We start from the raw sequence: 23,177 nt of genomic DNA, 5'->3' as shown, positions 1-23,177 counted from the left end.
TGCTTCTTCCATATGTAGCAGATTACTTTAAATATTTTATAATAATATTCCCAAGGTGAATTAGGTACTGCAGATGCAAATAGTGTCACAACTTGGCAGGGTTTCAGAAGGTTAAAATCTACATTTTCTTGTGTTCGTAATAACAGTGAAGGTGCTTTGTCCACATGATATCTGTGTAATTGTGCTGTTTGTGTCAATGAACATTTTCATTCATCCTTTTTTGAAGGAGGTTGGTTCTGTAGAATGGGACTGCTGAGGGACTTGAAACATCCATTTGTGACAGTGTGGGCATCCTTTATACTATGCAAATGAACAACAGTAAAGACATTGCAGGAAGCTACCGGGAGTCTGTCTGGGTTGTGATACAGCTGGCAGACGTGCAAGCTGCAGGTCTGCAGGGATAGCCTGATGATGTGGGTTACTTAAAATGCTGCTGAATAGAAGTCATACAGAAACTGGACAGACTGAATTTATGCTACTTAAATGATAGTACTCTGACAGAGTAGGAAGTTATGATTCATCTGTTTGCTGGTGGTGATAAGTCTGGGGAAAAAAAAAGTGGTACTAATACAGCATTTAAAAATTCTGATTTTGCTTGCATACATGAGATATTTGAAATGGTTATCATGACTGAGAGACAGGCAGACTAATATTTTACTCCATGTTGGCTGATTAAAGACTGTGCTTCGTATCATATAAAGAAAAGTACATCTGGTAGTCTAGTCTCTAATGACAGCTATCAAAATCAAGCTAAAAATCCAGGCTTAATCAGAAAGTACATTGATTAAAAAAAAACACAGCACAATAACAAAAAACCTGTGAAGGCAGGAGAGAGCTTGGAAATAGGCAGTGGTGTGCCAGTGTCTGTTACAGGTTTCAGGATATGGTGTTTTGTTGTTGTTTTTGTTTTGTTTTACAACAGAATGGAAGGCGGTTTTCACTTTGTCATGTAATAATAGTGTGTGGATTTGGCATTATTATTTTGCAACAACTTTCAGAAGAAAGACTAAAGAACAGTCTGAAGAGAAACTATATGGGACGGTACATCATTTGTCAGACCAATAAAGTGCTGTGACTCTGAAAAGCACACAGGACATTGCCAGTGACTCTCTAGAGTTTCAGATGTCATTGCCTTGTTTTTTCACATTACCTTTGGAGCAATAGACATGGTCTGCAGGATCTCATAAATTAGAATAATGTTGATGGGAATAAAATAATTAGGAAAGCATGAACATTTTCTGCAGGAAGTTTGGATAAATAACCTAGCATCTTGTTTTGCTTGGATTGCTAACCAATTGCTATGTAGATGCTGATGTAAATATTCTATATCTCTAGCAATAGGAAGTGAAGTACTCTGGGTTTATATATATATATATATATATATATATATATATATTTAGAGTGGAGGACTAATTCTGGCACAATGCCTCAAGAATAATTTGATGAAGTTCTAATTAAAACTCTTCTCTTTGCAGCAGTAGTTATGAAATTAATGAATGTGACAAATAGTACACTGTTCATGTGAATGATGATAACAGATGTCCTATGTGGAACAGGTTGCAGGGGTCTATGGTTAGGCGTATGTGCAGATGAAGGATCGGTGTTAAATTGAAGAGAGAGCAGAACAAATTCAGAGGTACAGGCAGAGATGATGAGATCTTGCAGTGACAGAGAACCTTGTGTAAACAGCACTTTGTAATAGGTTGTTGTAAGTTTTGTTTTTTTTTATTATTAATTATTCCTCATGAGATGGAGGAATAATTGAATAAATGCATATGTTAATCATATGAAATGCTTTCCATCATTATTTTTGGCTTAACTTAATGTGTTGTCTTTTCTTGTCTGGTATGGATCTTCTGATTCACTTAATGTCTGTGAAAGAGTGAAATGAAGTAGAACCAAAATGCAAAGACCTCATACTTTGATCTGTGATAACTTCTAGATTAGATCAAATTAGTAAGAAGAGGAAATAAGTGAAGACTATATCTCTACATCTAATGTAGAATTTTTGAAGGCATCTATATTAATCTGACCTTTACTGAAAGGTTTAAAAGATTTAAATGATCAAGTCAATTTTCAGTCAAGTGACAAGCATCCATGGTTCTGTTAGATCTGATGACTGTTAGATCTGTCATGCTGATGACACTTTGTTTAAATTCTTAAGATGCTTCTGAAAGTGGGACTGGACTATCTAATTTACTGGACCTTGCAAGATAAGCAGAGATTTCTTTCAAGATCTGTCACAGCTTCAGGTCTTAGTTGCTTGACTGAAGTTCTGACTTGATAGACATATTCCAGATTGATTCAAGCTCACAGAGTTTTTGGCATGGTTATTCCACTATCAACCTTCCAAAACATGTTAGCCAATGCCTCAATTATTTGCCCGGTTTTTCTGTATATGTAACAAAGAATTGGGAGTTCTGACAGTGATGCATCAAATCTGAACTCTTAATACTATTCAGATTTCAGCTTGAAGGATATTTATACCACCTAGTGTATACATTACCCATTAATTCCACCTGAGTGTTGGCATCCATTCAATTGAATGTTCCTTTTTAAAAGTCTAAATCTCTGAAACAATAGGAAGCATGTAAAAGAAAAAAAAATACCATGGTCAGCTTTCAAAAATGAACTAAATCATATTGTTCTTGCTTTATATGCATATTTCATTGTAGTTCTAAATCATTAAATTAAAATGTATCTTTCAAAGCTTTTAATTAAACTTTTCATCCTACTTTTTATTTCTCTCTGTAGTATAATGAAGAACTTCACTATGTTGAACCGTGTCTGAATGGAACATTAGTTCAAGCAGACAGAGCAAACAAAGAGGTAAGGAATGAAAGTAACAAAACAACAGAGTTAGGATGCAGAGCATAACAAGATACTATGATGATCTTTTTCTAGAATAATGCATTCAATTCTTAGAATTTATTAATTGTTCTCCTTGTGCCATTTCAAGGAGTGTGATGTCACTCAGTAGGAAGAAAAAGAAATATTTTCCTAGTTAATTTGATTGAATAAAGTTATTTGAAAAATGCAAAAATTGTTGAAAATATACTGTTAATAAAGTTTAGTAATTATTTGTTTTTAAACTAAAATACTTTAGTTGCTTTAAATTAAACTATCATTCTGTTAGCAAAAATGACTGAGGAAGAGATTGCAGTCTTAAGTCATGTTAACACTGAAGCTGAAACAAATCTCAAAACAAATGAAAACAAATATTATACTATGTGAATGAAATATGTGGCCATTCCAAGCTTGCATGTCAAAATAATAATGCATTCTTTCAAGAAAGTTCTCTGTGTGTGAGCACAAATGAATTACACACTGCTGGCATTTTTTCAGGAAAAAAAAATACACTGATTATTTTATTTGAAGGGATACTACAGTATAAATCTGCAGTTGAGTTTGGTTTATTGCCTGCCACCCAAATGACGTTGCTCTGTACAAGCAATACTGCACCGTGCTTCTTTTTGAAATTATGAAAGTCATGGTGTAAAAGATAGTTGAAAAGTTCTGTTTCTTATGGATTGAAAGACTGTTAAAATAGCCACGTGTTATTACAGAATTTCTCTTGTAAAGCTTTCTCTCCCAAATTGACTTGTTCACCTATGACAGGTCTTGCTTATGGTCAGCAGACTTGTCTTCTTCAAAATACTTTTTTTTTTTTTTTTTTTTAAACTAAAAGCAAACCAGAAGATTCTCAGCTCAGCAATGAATATTTGTAAGGTTCAACATAGTAGTTCAATTTTGCTTATAGAAGTCAATGAGACATTGTGGGAATTAGCAAGTATAGCTCAGAAAACATACTTCTAAGTGCCTAAACTACATCTTTTTATGTATGACAAGACAAAATTCACTTGATCTGGTTATGCTAAACTTTATTGTATTATTCATATGAGTTCTTCACATTTCACCTAAATATACACCAACATTCTGCAGGAATTGTTCTTCATGGGCTGCTTGCTTAGTATGCTTGATGTTCTCCACTGTTGATTTTTAGAATATCTAAATAGAATTTGGTTGCTATGTTGAATGACATAAATTGTTTTTAATAATTTGCTTTTGAAGACCCTTATTTGTGAACTGTGATGCAGTTTTCTAAAGCAGCACTTTACTGAGTGCCTCTAATGACCCATATGAAAATTGTGTGAGATCTAGACTTAAAGCTAGAGATTCAAATATATGGCTGAGATGCACTGCCTGGAATTATTCCAACTGTAAACCTTTCCGTCACTCTGTAACTGATCAAAATGCAGATTAACATATACCCATATGTTGCTTAATGGCAGATTCATTTTAATTTAATTGATCAAAAAGTTTCTGAGTTTGTGTTACCTAACACCTAATGTTCGTTCTTTTTTTTTTTTATATTGCTAACTAAGGACAGGTATTTATTAATGCAGCATTTGTTGCTGGAAGTATGCATTAACTAGTTTTACTAAGTAATTAATTTATGCTGAGTGAACTTTAATTTCTACCACTTAATATATTTGATTTTTTTAACCATAATACATGAGTATCAACGTAAAAGAACTGCCATTAAATGACCCTTAAAAAAAAACATTTCCCCTGCCCCTCCTATCACACACACAAATGCGCACACACACACCGCAATTTTTAATAACTGCATCTTGCTAGGTTCATCTGACTTGATCACATGTAAAGCAAGTAAACATACTACTTAGAAGCAAATACAAGAAATTGCTTTGAAATGCTTCAAATGGATTCAAATGGAGTCTTTCTACTCTGAGGATGTCACTTAAACATACTCAACGTCTTTCTTTGAACCAAGTTTTCTTTCATCTCTAAACTCTAACAAGACAAGGAAATGGAAAAAAAAAAAATCTCAAAGATTAGGCTACCCTTATCACTTCCACTGTATTTGTAGTTTGCTAGACGACAAACCAGTTTCATAGCAGGATGATGGATTTTGAATTCTAACAACAGGTGCAGGTGGGCCAGGGCAAGAGAGATGAGAGCTGCTTATTTGAAGAAAAAAAAAAAAAGGTTTGGTTTGCCACCTGTAGCAATCTTCCTCAGGCGGCTGGGCTATAGCCAGAGCCTATTCTGATCCCATGCACAGCCTCCCAAGTTAAGACAAAACCTTGGAGCATCTTTAAGGAATGCACTATAAGAGCGTTTTTTTGGTAGGCTACAAGAAACTGCTTCAGCCTTACGGCTTATAGCACCCTGGGAAATGAATACCTTGATGACGATTGGTGCTAAATATTCAATACAAAGAGTGGTAGCAAATGTACATGCTCTTTCACATTCAGGGATGGTTTATAGAAATGCTTCTTCAAAGGGCCCAGACAATATAACAGGCTGCCAAAGAACCACACTTCCAGAAAATCCCCTCGTTATTGGAGGGAAAACAAACAAACAAACAAACAAACAAATAAAAAAACTGTGACATCCCCCCCCCCCCCCCCCCCCCCCCCCCCAACAGTATTGGAAATCCTGTATTAGTTCTACACATTGTCTCCTTGGATCTAAATCACTTACCATTGTTTTCTGGACAACAGTGTAGGAACTACTTAAATAAATCCAGTCTTATTAGAGTATGAAAAAGTAACTAAAGTATTGTAACCTGCTGATATCTGCTCTGTGGTTAAGTGGTTAAACTCTCCTTTGAGTATTGCATCCCAGTTTTCTAAGAGTCAGGAAAGTTTTTGGAAAGCCCACTTTTCCCTTCACCCTACTATTCTTCTCGTTGTCTTTCAGTAACGTGGGCCTGACACTAGAGTAGATCTGTAAAAGTGCATGCAAAGCGAGGAAGTTTCATTTCTCTTTGAGTAACAACACAGTTTTATTGCTGAAGATACATTTGTTCCTTTCTAATGTGCAATCTGGTCCCATCTTTATTTAAATGATGCAGCATGGCCTTTCCCTGTCCATGTATTTTCCATTTTTGGTCTCTTTTTCCCACAGGCATTTTAATGAGGAGAGCAAAATGAAGTTTACTTCTTGATTTAAGTGATAAAGGAGCCCAAGTAAAAGAGAATTCCTGAACCTGAATTGTTTCAGTAAGAGTAGTCAGATAGAAAAGAAACCATAACATGAGTAATTTTACCTTTCTAATCTTCAACCTAACAAAATGCATGTTTCGAAAGAGGGTACAGTTTTCATGGTAGTTGCCATAGTGAAATTAGAAATTGAAATTAGAAATGCCTCATCATACTTGCGAGGGTTACTTGATCAATATCATTCCTTGATTATAGCATTAATAAATATTTGTCTGGTGTATTGCAGTAGATTTTTAAATGACATTGAATAGGTCGAATATATTACATAATAAGGCATTTAAACATTTTTGTTAAAAATGCGTTTTTATTATGGAAAGGGAATGAGGGTTGGAGAAAAAGCAGGTTTTCAGCCCTGAATCTCCAACATTTTGATCATGTAACTTTTATGTTTTCTTTTAAGAAAGTATGAGAATACATTGACAGAAGTGATGATTCGAAACATCTAAACCTGTTCCCCACCAATGTCAAGAACTGCAGAGTAATGCAGCCTTGGGTTGTAAATCTGCATGTAAAAACTTCATTTTTCTAATTTAATGCTAGCAACAAACTACAAGGAAGAGATATGTTAGTATATGTTTACAAACATGTTTTTGATCAAGTATTTTTTTCTGCAAAATCATTGATTTTTTAAAAGATAGTTACGTGTAGTTTTCCAAATGGTGAAGCAGTGAGGATCTAACTAAATTTGTCAGCTATAACTTCTGAAAGCACAGCCTTTTGAGAAACCCGATTGAATCAAATTAATTTTTATATATTTTTAAAAGGCAAACTTCAAATATAATAGTGATGTTATTGGTGTTAATATAAGTGCCACTATATCTACTAAGGTAGAAAACAGACATTCCAGCACTAGACTTCTTCCAACATATAGTATTTCTGTTTTCATTTTACAATAAAAGAATGTAGTAATTTGGTTTAGAATACTTATAATTTACAGGTGATACAGCAGGCATCAGGTTGCATCCACTTCTTTCAAAAATTTTTCATAGTATAGTGTTTGTCATAAATTTTTGTCCTAGCATATGTGCTGGCCTTGGAGGTTCAGATTTGGATGTGTGGAGACACACTTTCAGAATCTTGTAAATTATTCATAATTTGCAAAACTTGTTTCAAGTTTACTTTATCACAAAGATTAAATCCGTAATTACATTGGGTAGTATAAATGGGGTTAAAATGAATCTGTGCCCCCTAAATATGTCTTAGTAATGTAAAATATGTAATATATATTTGAATGTTACCAGACTAATTTATAATTAGGCATTAGCATTAAACAGACTAATTTATAATTAGGCATTAGCATTAAACAGCTGCTACCTTGAAGTGTATCAATTTTCTGTACATAAATTTAAAAAAGAGTGGGAAATAATTCAGACACTATTCTGTCACTGTCTGCACTTTCTCCACAAATTACAAACATGTGGAACTGGCTATTTTAATACTAGTTTTCTTGAGCCAAGAGGTTTTCGTCTTTGAGAAACTCCATGTTAAAATTTACCTACCCCAAAGGAATCGGAATGTCAGTCTGATTTAATGTAACTCCAGATTTAATGTAACAATATTACAATATGCATTCCTCTTTTATATGCTTTTTTATTGTACTATATATAGGTTGAGGACATTTCTCTATAAATGTTTCCAGATGAAATATATCATCTTTTAGATGCACAGATAGGCACAATAACTCCAAACTAAATCGAGAACTTACCCTTGCATAAATTGGAATGACAAAAATAGACAGACGTAGTGTATAACTTCCAGTGAGCTTTTACTTTTGTATGCAGTTAGCAGAAATTTAAATAATCAGAAGAGTGATTCAGCAATGAGGCTGAGTAATGTTGCCAATAACAGGTTGGTAAACACAAATTTTGCATGTTGAATTTTATTTACGCAAATTACTTAAGTGTATATTTATCTATCTTCTTATATCTCCGAAAAAGATTGCTGCCTGCATTGCTTAGCTGTAAAAAAAAAAAAAAAAAAAAAAAGCTATTTTGATTTTTTTTAAAAAAGCTGACGAGTCATTATAGACCTCCAAAAGTTTAAGCTATCCTTAGACCACTGAAAGTTGCTCTGAACTTTTTCTATTGTAGCCCTAGTGAACTAATTTAACAATAATTTGTTTTTAATCTCATATATTGAATCTTGAGCACTTTGTTCAGCATGGCTTTTCATATCCCATATTTGTTTTTCTGAAAAAAAAAAAAAAAAAAAAGGTCTACCAACACAATGCAGGTTGGATAATCATCATGAACAAGCTAACCTGTGATTGCACTGGCAATGAATATTAAATAACAAGATGCTTAAATGCATTTTACAGGTACAAATACAGATTTATCAACTGTTAGTATGTGTGAGTAAGCATCCCCATGACATGTCAGTAAACAACTCTCTCACTCTTGTACCTCACACATATGACTCCTGATTGTTTTTTTTTTTTTTTTTTTTTTTTACTCATTTCTATGCTGATATAGTTCCTCATCACAAATCTGATAAATCTTTGCCAAGTATGTACCAGGAAAATTTCAATTACTGCATGCATGGAAGAATATGGGAACTAATACTGGTTGGAGCAAAGACTTGCACTAAAACTGACAGAAATCTGAGGAAATGTTGAACTCATTAGCAATGTTTTTCTGTAGGAAGCTCACCTTTGTCAGACAATGGCAAGTATCTTATTTTGCCAGTGTAATTATATAAACTCTGCTGCATGTATCACTTGTGGACTGTTCCTTCACCCTTTGGAATCGGTGAAAAATATTTATTCGTGTATACTTAGACTTCAGGTAAGGACTACAAGTTGGTCCTGTAACCCCCTGTAATTTGGGTATTCTTACTGCTGGTAAATGGTATTATTTCTGATAATCTCAAAACAGCTAGAAAAAGAGATGGGTATCCCTACAGGGCTCTGGGAATCCCGTGTAGCTTATTCCCTTAACAAGAGGAGATGCAAAGCATTGTTGGTTATAACTGAAATGCTGCAAACTTCATTTAAATGGGAAGTTAAGTATGACACAGGCTACTAAGGCAGAAGGCCTAAAATGGAGGGTGGAGGTGGGGGGGAAGAATGTGTGGCTAGGTAAATTGGAAGGCAACAGGTGGGGACTTGATGGGGACTTGATTTGTTCAGCAGTGTACAACAGTAAACTCACTACCAATGTACTTCCATCTTGTCAGTGGTATAGAAATGTGATATGAAAAGGACAAGAGGTTTTCAGGTCTTCCAGAAACAAAGATCTGATATGAGTCAGAGCAAGCTGAATTTACGGGGCGATATGTTTCTCTGTGAGGCTTTGGGTTGTGTCCTTCTGCTAAAATCCATTAAAATAGCCTGTGAAGTCTTGTGGATAGTGTGGCAGTTAAAACTTGAGCCAAGCATGCCATTATTGTGACTAACTGTCATGATGCTATGGAAAATCCATAAGCGAAATTCTGCAAAGGCTTGCTATGTTGTAAAGAGCTATACCTAAACATGAATGCCAAACATCACGGATTATGTTAGTCAGCAGCTTGTCTCTTCTTTTTTTCTTTAGATCTCATTGTTAGAACACTTACCTGGCATTTGAGAATTGGAACTTGGTTCTCTGCTTCACTGTCTTGTTACTGGTTTTCAGATGTGTTTGTTTCCTCAGCTGTCAAATGAAGAGGGAAATACTTTTTGTCTTCTTTCTTTTTCTTCTTAAGAATGATAAAAGCTGGCAGATTGTGGAGTATCCTGATATAACCATAATGGAGGCCAAAAAACTCCCTGACTGTAGCAGAGTCTTCTGTTTTATTAGGAGTGTATTGAGGTACTGTTTACTTTCAGGAAGTGAGATTTTGTGAAGTGAGATCTTGTTGTGACTATAGACATCAGTCAGTTTTTATAATCTCAGAGTAAACCTTGTGAAGCCAGTAGAACAGCCTGTAAGATTTGGTTTTGGAAGACCAAAGATTAAAAAAAAAAAATCACACACAAAAAAACCACAGTATATGCTGTTCAATATACCCCCATATTTCATCAAACAGGCATATTTGTAACTATAGCTAAAACAAGAACTCATTTCCTGATTCTAGGTCCAGCAAATCTATCTGTTGATTTGTTTCTGACTTAGATGACCATCTAAAACAAAGTTTGCAAAATTTAAAAAGAAAAGGAGAGAAAACCTTTGCGGCTTGTACGTATGGATTAATATTCATTGTTAGGATCTCTGGGATTTTCTGTTTATGACAGTAGACAGTGTTTATAAACAACTGAGGAGCAGACAAAATGGGCAGCATGCAAAAGACAAGACCAAGTGTACGCATCACTGATGTTCCTGGCTGAACCCTCCACAGAAGCATGCAACGATCTTGTCCTGGCTGACACACGAGTGCATTTGTCTCTTCACTCTCTTCAAGTTATGTTTTTCAGCCATGTCTAATCTGATCTTAGATACCTCCACAGCTGAACACATCCAAGCTTCTTCATTGTAGTAAGACAAGACTTCTCCTATGTTGAGCCCTATAATTTTGTAATCAGACATCAGTCTGATTGTAATAATTGTGTGCCTAATTTGCATTCAGAGTTACCAAGATTATGCATGTCAATTAGGTATTTGAGTCCACAATTAGATATTGCATGTTATGTTAATTGCTCATGGAAATTAGGCATCCAGTTGCATGCGAATGTTTGTGCACACTGTTGTACCAGATATTCGATTCAAACACCAGGTAATTCAGGTACTAATCTACAAGGGCTCCAATATGACAGTAGAGAGAAGCTGAGGTGGCCCAGTATTACTGCTTATGCAGTTTGCTACTAAAAGAGCTATTGAAAATGTAAAGATTAAATTAGAAGATGATATAATGGCTCTTTGAATTGCTACAAAAGGGATTCCCATTTTCTGGTATGTTTGATTTATGAAAGTTATTGACAGTAAAATTGAGGTGTTTGTTACCTCATTCCAAAATCATCTATTCTTCTTCTTTAAACTGATGATTCAGCTGTTAAGGTCCTGTCCTGACATTTTTTTCAGTAGCAGACGGTTGAAATATATCTTTCTGTCTTGCAGTGCATTTATAAGGAACCAAATTATTGGATAGCAGTTGCAGATGATGTGTGGGCAAGTTGTTGATTAATTTTACTAGGCACACTAGGTTGAAGCTTTGTAATCCTCATACCAAGGATACAATCCTTTAAAAATGCCTTGTCTTTTCTAATAACAAAAGGGGCACTATAGCATGACTGGCAGGAGTGCACTAGTAATTTTTGATTGTTTACTAATAAAAACCTCAGCTAGGTATAGAGTGGACTATCAGAGGATGCTGTTACTTGTGTTGTCTGTAAAAGGAAACATGACTTCTTTTCACACGGATCCAGTTAATGCCACACACCCGGGGCATCTGGTGTGATAAAAGGGAAATGAATATTAAGTGGCATGTTGTGTGATTTTTTTTTTCTAGCGGTCATGCAGAGTGTTGAAACTTTCAAACAACAAAGAGAAGATGGAAAACGCTTCAAAGATAGAGAATGGAGTCAGTAAAAACACAGAGACTCATTTTAGTCATTTGGTCCTTTTGCAGAATCACCTTCTGTAGCATCTGTTCACTCAGAAGCCTGGAGGCAGAAAACAATGATTTGTTAAAAATCACAGTGCATTAAATAGATTTTTAACATTTTTAGCATTTTTTATATCAAACATGTCACTATTATATTTCACAAAGTGTTTTTCAGAAAATGTGTTTTTATATACAGAGAGAGAGAGCACGCTATGGCAAGAAAAAATATTTAATTCTTCTGACGGATCATGTGAACTGAATTATACACTAGAGATTATAGTGTTTACTAGTAATTCTTGGTAATCTGTTTATGCTGTATGTTCATACTTGATAATGTAGATGCTTTGTCATAAACTTTCCACAGTGCTCATTCATGAAATGCTCAGAGATTTTATAAACAATTGTTTTTTAGTAGCAAAATAATTCTAGTTTAATTATGAAGCAGTAAAGTATTACAAACAGAAATATGATTTGTAATAATTATTTATTTTACCATACCTGATTTAAGAAAAGGTATTTCCACTACTAAATTTGGCTTTATCAGTTTTCAGAGAACTCTTTTTTTGGGGTTTTGGGGTGAATTAACTGTGTTAGTAGAAGCATCTGTGATGCCTGTAAACTGACCTCAGTCCCATGTGATGAGGAGGCAGACTGTAAGCATAGGGCTGCTCCAACAGCTTGAAAGCTTCTGGTCAATACATAACTTTGATGTTTTGAAATTGGTTTTGACATCAACAGTAGTGAACTGCTTGTTTTCGATGTTTAACAGTAATCTACACTGTCTGATTTAAAAAATATCATCTATATGTAAAACTCATTGTGCTAGGATGTCTCCTGGAGAATTTTCTAAACATGATATATTTCAGTTTCTGAAGAATTCCAGTGAACAATTTCTAATCAATGTAAGCTTAAATTTATTTATTTATTTATCTGTTTATTTTAAAAAAGGTGTATTTTCTGAGTTTCTGAAAAGCTTTAATGATTGCAACAGTCTTGTTTGTATACAGCTTGATGGCCACATGCATTGAAGTCAGTGGTCTTTTAATCTGACTGCAGACCAGCTGTGTTTTGAAATAGCTACGTAAAGCATGCTGCTTTGTGCTGCTGACAGTTGACGGAGCCCCTGTCTGGGAAACTGCTGTCTTTGCATTGCCAACCTCAATTTCCAGGCCATGTTAGTTCAAGTCAAGAATATGCCCATGTGGCTTATGATCAGCTTGTACCTAAATTTCAGAGATAATTTGAAATGACAAATGGGCTACAGAATAACAAGAGGTCAATGTGCTCATTGAATATTTGTGTATTTTATATTCATTCTTATTTTTTTGTAAAAAATTAATGACATATGGCATAATTTAACAGACAGTAGCATTTTTAATTCTTCTACAAATATAATTACTTTGATTTTCTTTTATCAGATATGATAATGCTTTAAGACTAATGAACTGACAAATAAAAAAAATATTTTTTACTATTTTATTGAGCTTTTTCATCCAATTGTGGAGACTGAAATAATGCTTCACAAAAGTTTTGCTTCCCATGGTATTCCCCACCGTATGTCTTTATTTTCTTATTCCAAATTGCTATATTTATAAATTATATTTAATATTGCAATCTCTAGTACTGTGCAGATAATGAATAGAATTACTGAAGTTAGCTATGTTTAAATAGGGGGGAAAATTTTTTTTTTTTTTTTTTTTTTTTTTTTTTTTTTTTTTTTACTCTGGCCATAGTGTGTGCTTCAAAATTTGCCTAGAGCTAGGCTGTAAATTTTCCTCTTTCAATTTCCTGAAATTTAATAATGAAATAGGAGGGAATCTACCACTGCTGTAATATCTTTTAATTTTATTATAAAACATTATAAAACATTTTATTTAGTTATAAAATAAAAAGATGTGTTTTCATCAGATAAAATCAGGGGACTGACATACATTCTTGTTGATATTTCATTGAGTGTACTTTTATGGCAGCATGGTTCATGATACTGTATTTAATGATGTATTGCTCCTTATAAACCTAAAGGACTCCTTTTCCTCTAAACATCTTATTTTCAGAAACAAGTGTTGCCATTCTTCTGAAAATGTGTTTAACTTACTTTCTCTAAAAGTTACAATTTAATATACATATTTTACACAATTTAGAGAAGTCCTATATTTTTGCTGAGTGTAAAATTCATGAAGTTGTTCAACCTTCTGGCCTATCTGGGGAAATAGCATATGATTAGAAATATAGGGAAATATAGGATGAATGCTGGCATATAAGCCTCTAAGAATTGCTTGCTATAAAATTTTGCCAATGCTCACAAACAGCAAGTATGGAAATGCATAATTGACGAATCATTTAAAACTGCAAAAGTTAGGCTTATTACTACACAACATAAAACTGAAGATAATCACATATATCTAGCAAGCCCTGTCTTCTTGCATAGATGAGTTTTTAACAATCTAAATATTATTCTGACACGGATAAACTGCACTTAAACTGAAGTGGGGTCTATCATCTTTTGGAGAGAGATCATAACACAAAACAGGATCGCAAAGATAAATTTCAGGATGAATTATTTTTATTAAGTAATATTTCCTGAAACCAAAAAGTTGAAAAATTAGAAATAATGTAAAAATTAGTATATGTAGTTTTGTCCCTAAATAGACAAACAAAAAAGCAAACGAAAAGAGCTTGAGAAATAACTAGCCAAAACCAAAACAAATCTTATGACATATTTTCATTATTATTATTTTTTTAATGTGTCCTTAGTTTAGTGTGACTTCAAGAGTCAAAAGGATTGACCAGGAATTACTGTGTTTTATGAATGTACTATGCTGTCATTTAAACTAAAGAAATAGGTCTCAAGAAGGAATCATTAATCATTGATATCAATATGTGTGTTGTAACAACAATCTGACAAAACATTGTTTGTTTCAGCATTTCAGGGAACACCTTGACAAGCTTTTTGCAAAAGGAATTGGAATGCTGGACATTGCTTTAAATGAAGCTTTCAACATGCTCAATGAAGTAAGTTAATGCTTTTCAGATTTGCACTGTTGCCACTTTTCCTGCTCTTTAGCAATTACTGTCAATTTTAAGATAAATTAGAACTCACTCCAAAACCGTAATGAGAGTAAAATATTGTCCATAGAGCAAGAACTGTCTATAACCTATATATGGTGAAAGATCAAGCTGACATTTTTATATTTACTAGCTTTTTATATTTATAAGTTTTGTTTGTGTATACACACTATACACCTACACATGCCTGAGTTAATGTTAAACATAGTTGATTTCAGTAGCTACTGTAGGTGTTAAAACATCAGGGTAACATGCAAATTTCACAGTTCAAATCATTCCTTTTTTTTTTTTTTTTTTTTTCCTCCTCCCCTTTGGAAGGGCTAACATTTTAGGTATTACAGGAATTTGTGTATTTCATAAGCATTTTGAGAATAAATGCTAGGATCAAAAACTGCTCATTGGTTTGACTTCTGACATGATTAACATCTCATAGCTTATATAAATGAAGCTATTTGAACAGTTGTGTATTTGTTTTCTAATACTTCAAGAGGAAGAAATGGAAAGCTTAGCCTCATCAGCTCAGAGGTATTATTTTAACTATTTATCTACCAAAAGGATGAAGTCAACTTTTGATTTCTGGTAACATCCTTGTTAATAATGTCTGTGAACACAAATGCAGTCAGTGGAAGATGAACATCATGATTGTGGAGATAATCTAGTGTAGGGCATCTAGTTTCTCACCCAAATGCCATATCATCGTAACATTCTTAGTTGTCAAGCAAATTGTACTGGAAAAAAAAAATCTGACCTAGTGTATTTGCCTGAAATGCTTTTCATTTATCACAAGGTATACATGAGTCTTACTGGTTATCATGATTTTTTTTTTTAATGTATTTCAGAGATATTTTTGTCATTTCTGGCAAATGTAAAATATATTGTAATGCTTCATATTCCAGTAGAGAATGATTTTAGCAATATTTTGATTCATCCGACTCTATATCTTCCTGAGAATTTTGGAAAGAGCAAGGAAAGAGAAGAAAAACGTGAACAGTAGTAATAATGAAAGAGGGTCAGTACGAAGTGGAAAAACAACAAAAATAAAATGCCCATATCAAATATTTCTCATGATATTATGAATGAAAAGCTTAGGTAGCGTGGTAGGACTAAAGTCACTGTTAACAACTTCTGTTAATATCAGTTTAGATTTAAGGTTGTTGTAAAGGAAACAGAGTTCGCTTTTTTTTAAAAAAAAAAAAAAAAAAAAAAAAAACTAATTACAAGCAGCTCTCTTCTCCAGGTTCTCTAAATTAATAAGCGCTAGTAAATCTGTAAACTGCTATATCACAAAGCTGCAGCAAAGCTCGTTAAGCAAGACATATGTAGCAAACGCCATTGTAAATTCCAAATATGTCAAAGGCCAGAGAAAATTCTGAGGAGGAAACTGTGAGGTATTCTAGTTAGCCTCAAGACTAAGAATAAAAAGGGAACCGGTTCAAAAAGTACGTTACTTTCATTAACATGTAAGTGCCAAGATTCCCAAGGTGAAATACTAGCAATCAGTGATCAATGAGTCCTAAAGAAATTTTAAACTATTATCTCAGGACTTTCCCATTCCAAGAGTTGGAATATCAGTTGTAAAGTTCCTTGAAATGATTCTACATACAATTCCCAGTGAGAAAGATAATGAAAATTGCTTTCTGTTGATTCATTTAGAATGCTCCATCTTACCCAAGGTTCATTCTTTTTAATAGAAAGACAAATCCTTGTTCTTTTCATCTTGTTGATAACCTCTCAACTGCATTAATGAGTCAGTAAAAGCTACTAAACATTTCCAACAGGAACAACAACTGCTATGTGCCTGGATGCTACAAGCTTGGTTGCATCATCAGCATATTAGAGTAGCTTTCTTTTAAATTTGGTATTAGCAAATTAAGATACAAATGAAAATGCTTTGGTATTTCCCAAAAAGCCTTCCCTTTATTTAAAATGGCTGGTAGGTGAATGAAAACAAAAATCACTTGGACTTTTAATGGTTAAGAGTAACCATTAAAATAGTCTTTACAAGATATATTACTTAAAGTTTTTCAATGAAGATTATTGAAAGGCTTTTAAAAGTTTTTCCAATGGGGGGGAGGGAGAGTGGGAAATTGCAATGTGGTTCAAACAAAAAACAGTGATTTGATGCCAAATTACTGGGTTGAAATGTATGGACTATGTTTTCTAGATGACCAGTTATGATGAGAATGTAGTTCCATGCATATTTAGGCATTCTTGTTGGGACTACAGATAGAGACTAATCTCTTCTGAGATGGTTATCATGGTGACAGTCCAGCTGGTGTTAGTTAATATTGTGTAATGTTAATATTAGTGATGGACATGTCCAAGTAATCCTCTATATTTCTTTTTAACAACAGCTTGTCCTTGACAGAGATTCACACTTCATATCCAGTAAAACATGATGGATCATGCTTACATGTATGCTCAGATCTCTTAAAGCTGGGAAAATGACTGTTTCAATTTAGACTATAATAAGGAATATAATAGGTTCAAGCATTCTTGCAGGTATACTTCCAGAATACACAGTATAAAAAATATTTTTTTATTATATATAGGCATATCAAAAGGTCTCTGAGAGTTTCTATTATGCAGCCTAGCACAGAAATAAAAGCTATCCTTAAAACAATGTAGCTAACCATTTTCTACTTTGTGCACAGCATGTGACCTTTATATGCCAGAAATTGGTTCTTCTGAATTACAGCTTAGTTAAGGATGTCTAGTGTACATTTAAAAGAAAGAAAAAATGCAGGTGGGGGAAGGTGCACATATAGAGGAAGAAAAGGAAAAGGAAAAAAAAAAAAAAAGCTTTGTCTTAGATAGTGGAGGAAGAAAATGAAAAGGAAAAAAAAAACAGCTTTGTCTTAGTGGAGGAAGAAAAAAGAAAAAAAAAAAAGCTTTGTCTTAGATAGTCATATTGAGATTCTAGCTGGATTTTTAGAATGGTTCAGGGGTTACAGTAATTAAACTCAGATAATTTTGTCTTGCAATTACCTGCATTTCAAATTCAGTGTTTGCCTAGGTTGTTAAGACCTGAAGATGTTGATACTGTTCTTTGAAAAGCATGTTTAAAATCCACTTTCACATTCTTTCCAACCATTGATTTATGCAGTGTTCATTAGTTGCTGTAAGAACATAGAAGTGCTTGGTACAGTACTTAGGCACCTACTATGTCATGTGATGACTGCAATTATCTCTTTTGGCGACAAATGTGGTCTTTGCAGTGATTACCTTTAAAAAAAAAAATCATAGCCAATTAAATAAAATTCTGTGACATTTCAAAGACTGTTAATCACAACCAAATGCTCTAAACGTCAGGATGCATTGAAATTTTTGCTGCTAACTGATGAATCATTGAGTTAATTGTAGTTCATCATAAGTCCCTTGTCATTGTTATTATTATGGAAAACCCTTTCATCACTCTTGCTATTCAATAAAATTAAAGTTCTAGACAAATATGAGAAGATATTACTCATCAAAGCATTTGAATTTAATCTCATTCTTCAAAATATTCAAACAGATAACTATGTAGAATAATGCGGATGCATACAGATTAATGTTTTAAACTAAATAAATGAAGGCATTCCTTCTTCATTAATTTCCCTGTTACTATAACTTGCTTCTTTCAAAGTGTGTTGTCCATATGAAGACTAGAGAAGGGCTTTATCAGGGACAGACTTGTCTCTGGTCCTTCAGACCTCCTCCAGTCAGGGAGGAAAAGGGGTAATGGCTTTACACTAAAAGAGGGTAGATTTAGATTAGATCTGAGGAAGAAACTGTTTACTATGAGGGTGGTGAGGCACTGCAACAGGTTGCCCAGAGAAGTTGTTGATGCCCCATCCCTGGAGGGGTTCAAGGTCAGGCTGGACGGGGTTTTGGGCAACCTGATCTAGCAAGAAGTGTCCCTGCTTATGGCAGAGGGATTGGAACTAGATGGTGTTTAAGGTCCCTGCAAACCCAAACCATTCTGTTTGAATATATCTCTTGACTACATAACTTCATCTTTATGAGGAAATACATTTAAGATCATACTAATTAAGGAATCCCACTTTAATAGTTTTGTGTGTGGGTAAGACTGGAAAAACAGGCATGACTGAAGAATTTTAAGGATAAATTACTTTGCGGGTATCACAGACAGCTTTCTCACAGGCAGTGACCTATCTAGCTAATTCACTGTAAAGCCCTGAGTAATGTGGGCTTTCTAGGTAATGTGTTTCTGTAGCCAGAGCATGTTAGCTAATATTCCCATTTGATCAAAAGGTGATAAAGGTGGTTGTTGAATAATATTTGTGGATGGGATTGCTCATATGTAGAAGAGGAACAAGAAAAGAGAACAGAGTTCTGCTGTAACCCACAATCCACTCCCTTTCCTACTACAAATAGGAAATTTGCATATTTACAAAGATGATATTTTTAGAAGTTAAGAAACTGTTTTTACAAAAAGGTTTTAAAAAGGTTTTATAGAGTTCTGGGAGGATCAACAAATAAGTGAGAGTAAGTAGACTTCAGAAAGCTTAAAGACAGTAGTCGCTAGCCCAAATCAAACTAGAATACTCTGAATAAATAAATAAAATAAATTTGCTGAAAAAATTGTTGATTCCAGACTACTTTTTTTTTGAGGACTACTCAGCACAGATAGGCTGGTGAGGCAGAACAAGGTAGACAAGTAATTAATATTTGGCTTTCTCTGTACCAAGAGAAAAGTGGTAGGATAAGGACTTGAATAACTTAAAAGTTGATAACATACCTGAAAACTATGTAGGAAGAGAATTGGAAGAGCAAAGGGAATTGTTCATTCATTATCATTGTATTCAAATTTTAGCCCAACCTATAAAAATAGAGTTGTGTGCAATGCTACAAGTTTCACTTTTTTTTTTTTAATGTTCAGTACATAGCAGCTAAAATGGAAATAAATTGTAAACTTTTCCATTTTGTTGCTAATGCTAGATGTTTCACCCAAGTTCCTTAAATACATAAAATAACAGATAAACAAGAACCTATTCTGGAATAAGAATATATAGAGAAAAATGGATTTAGACTACTACTCAGATTCTGTTGCCAACTACAGAATCAAGAGATCAAAACTTATGTTATGGCTCAGCCCAACTGTGACTGGCTCTTTGACCAGGAGAAAATCCTCTCTCAGTGCAGTGATGAAACATTCCTTGCATACTCCAAACTCTATACATTCTGTCTAAGTACCTGTGCTCTAGTACTGTTCTTCAGCAACTTTAATTACATGTGCACATTCATTTTGAGGAATATGAGAATATGGGAGGCTTGGTCCCCTCAGATTAACATTTTATGAAAAATAATGTATGGAATGTAATCCTGAGTGAATACAAATGCCATATGAATAGTTTTATGTCTCTAACTGGTGTATCCTCTGTAATTCACAGTAAAATTATCAGTCATTCATTGCTACTTCATTTTTTGTAGCTCGTACTTTTAAAATTATATCAGAACAGACCATATGTGTATGAATCAGTACATATCATTTATCTAAAATGGAAAAAGTATAGTTTTCCTTTCTTTTCTACTTAGACTTTTAATTTGAGGAGGTACTATATTTATCTATGTTTCAGTGTATTTTAAAAGCTGATAAAATGGGCATCGATAGCAAATCCTTGTTCTGTTACACAATTCAAGTTATAATTCAGTTAGAACGTATCTATAATAAAATGCTTTCAACCTGAGAGTTTTCCACCTACTTCTCAGCATGCTAGAGATTTGACAAGATCTGTGTTTATCCAGTGGGATGCCATCTACTTTCATCTAGTAGAAATATTGTGCCAAAATTAATGTTTCCTTTCACAGTTCAACCACACAGGACAAGGAAGTATTTGCAGCCAAGCCATAATGTTGATTACTGATGGAGCTGTGGACACATATGATACGATATTTGCAAAATATAATTGGCCAGACAGAAAAGTAAGTACGATATCACCTTTATTTAAAGGAAAACCCAAAGTTTCTTGTGCAATATAAAGTCTATGTGTACTAAAAAATCAGTTACAATCTTTCTAATGATCTAAAAATATTTTTTTGATAACTGGATGTTTCACTAATGACAAAAATGTGATACGTAATATTGCTTGAGGATAGAGGTGGCTTTTTACTGTAGTAGCGAACTTAGGATAATAAGATATTAAGGAAATATTTCTCTCCAGGGTACATTTTTGTCCATTATATAATGCTTCCCATGCGGGACATCATTAAACATAAAAACCTTTTTCTTCTTTATCCCAAAATATTCATTAATAATTCAGTGCTTTTTGAAGCTAGAGAGGGGTGTGTACTCTATTGTGGATCGTGAATAGTTTACCATGACTGGAGAAGGAGCAGATGTAGCACTAAGCGTTTTTTTTCTCTTTCTTTGGTAGAGTGAGGGGTATACTTGGCAATTGGTGAAGTTTTATTAAAACTATATTTGATTCTATCAATCTGTATAAAGAAATTTGCACAGAATTTAATTACCTTGTTGTGACACATGTGGATGTTGTATAGCAATGCAGAAATGCCTTGAATTTTCCTGATGATAAATCTGCAGTGGTCTTTTTGTTTGAGTGTGAAATAATTTCTATCTATGCTTTAATATCTTCTGATAAAATAAATTTTGGATTAGTTATGATTATTTTTTTTGTAGCTTGAGATAGTGCCGTGTTATATGCCTGTGGAAGGAGTAACAATGCTGTTCTAAGTGCAGTTTGAGCAAGTCATGTGTGCCGTGTGAGGTTTCAGTATTCTGTGGGAAAAAGTACTAGTTTTTTAGTCATGCTTATTATTCTTTCTTATTCTGTGTTTACTCTTCAAAATGTGTTATTCTTAAGGGGGTACAGCTTTAATTGATTTTGTTGTTGTTGTTGAGTAATTAGGCGTTCGGAAACTTAGGGCTTTATAATATATATTTGTTTGGTGTTTCCAGACTTATTTGGTAATATCAGTGACATACTTGGACTGTAGCTTGTTTTCCAGCTGTTTAAGTATTCAAAAGGGAACCTGTTTTTATCAGACAAGTTATATGTTACGTATTTCTTCCAAGTAAATGTGAGCAACTCCTTAATCAGGTGGACGAGTTTGTATAAATGCCTGGTAGTTACAGTCTTATAGCTCTTAAATCCTACTTTGAACTGTCCTTTGTATTCACATTTCTTTCTGAATGTTTTTTGAGATAAACAAGGTAACTATAACCTGAACGTGAAAGTATTTTAATATCTGCTTATTGAGACACAAATGTTTATACACAACATAGGCAAACTTTTTTCCATTTTTTGTTTTGTTTTAAGTAGTTTACAGATTTTTGCATATACAAATTATATTTATACCTAATTCCCTATAGCAGCGGTCTGAGAAGTGTTAATTTAAACTATATGCTTCATTATTTCCTGTTAATAATTTCGCCAATTAAATTTTTTAATGGTACAAGATTTCCATTCTCAGATGATGTATGAAAAATTTTCATTTAAGGAATCTATAAATATCTCAACTTTAGTGAGCTTTTAAAGAAACTAAAGAAAGAATATAAGTAGTGTATATGTGGAATATGACTGAGTCTAAATTATCTTTGGGATTTGAATCCATATTTCTGGTGTCTTCCCCCCACCTGCTAATTTTATCTCCTTTTCAATTTTGATATGACTGAGTGACTTTGTGACTATTCCTCTGGAAAGATACCTTGACAGTGAAGTAAATAAAAAATAATAATGTTTTGTGGTCAGTCTTTAATCTCTTATTCACAGGGGTATTATCTAATATAAGTTCTTATGTCCTCAAATGTTTCATGGTAACGTTTTGCTACATCTAGCAAACACTGCATTTACAGGAATTTACAGATTCTCTTTGAAGGATTTGTCTCTTAAGAAACAAAAGAGAACACAGTGAAACTGTCTGTATCTTATGAAATCTATAAGGAGAGAATTCTCTATAACAGTTGGCTGACTATTTTCACAAAACGATGTGATATATATATATTCATATTCCATGTGGGAAGGTGTCCTGGTTTCAGTTAGGACAGAGTTAATTTTCCTCCTAGTAGCTGGTAGGGTGCTATGTTTTGGATTAGGATGAGAAGGGTGCTGATAACATGCTGATGTTTTAATTGTTGCAGAGCAGTGCTTACACCAAGCCAAGGACTTTTCAGCTTCTCGCCCTGTCCTGCCAGCGGGCAGGCTAGGGGTGCAGCAGGAGCTGGGAGGGGACAGACCCAGGACAGCTGACCCAAACCGGCCAAAGGGGTATTCCATACCATCTGACATCATGCTAAACAAAAGCCGGCTGCTTGGGGATAGGCTGGGCATCGGTCAGGGGGTGGTGAGCAATTACACTGTGCATCACTTGTTTCATACACATTATTATTAGTAGTAATATTATTATTATTGTTGTTATTATTATTATTATTGTTATTATTATTTTCCTGTCTTAATAAACTGTCTTTATCTCAACTCACAGGCTTCACTTTCCCGTTTCTCTCCCCCATCCCAGAGAGGGAGGGGGGAGGGTGAGCAAACGGCTGTGTGGTGTTTAGCTGCTGGTTGGGTTAAACCACAACAGTCCTTTATATCCTGGCCACTT

At 34.0% G+C, this 23,177-nt stretch overlaps 1 protein-coding gene across 10 annotated transcripts in view; it reads left to right on the top strand.

Moving 5' to 3' along the window:
• The window catches only part of CACNA2D3 (calcium voltage-gated channel auxiliary subunit alpha2delta 3), a 493,098-nt gene that overhangs the window by 230,396 nt on the left and 239,525 nt on the right, over nt 1-23,177 (top strand). For all 10 annotated transcript variants that reach the window (XR_005822833.1, XM_040568227.1, XM_040568219.1 and 7 more), the window contains 3 exons: nt 2,755-2,829; nt 14,469-14,558; nt 20,424-20,537. Coding sequence is in view for 9 of the 10 variants with exons in the window: in XM_040568227.1 (XP_040424161.1) it covers nt 2,755-2,829; nt 14,469-14,558; nt 20,424-20,537 (279 nt within the window). In the remaining variant the exon portion in view is untranslated. The remainder of the gene's footprint in view (nt 1-2,754; nt 2,830-14,468; nt 14,559-20,423; nt 20,538-23,177) is intronic.

Source organism: Cygnus olor, chromosome 10, assembly GCF_009769625.2.
Source record: "Cygnus olor isolate bCygOlo1 chromosome 10, bCygOlo1.pri.v2, whole genome shotgun sequence".
Classification (NCBI taxonomy): Eukaryota; Metazoa; Chordata; class Aves; order Anseriformes; family Anatidae; genus Cygnus; species Cygnus olor.
This window is presented reverse-complemented; position numbering and strand designations above follow the sequence as displayed.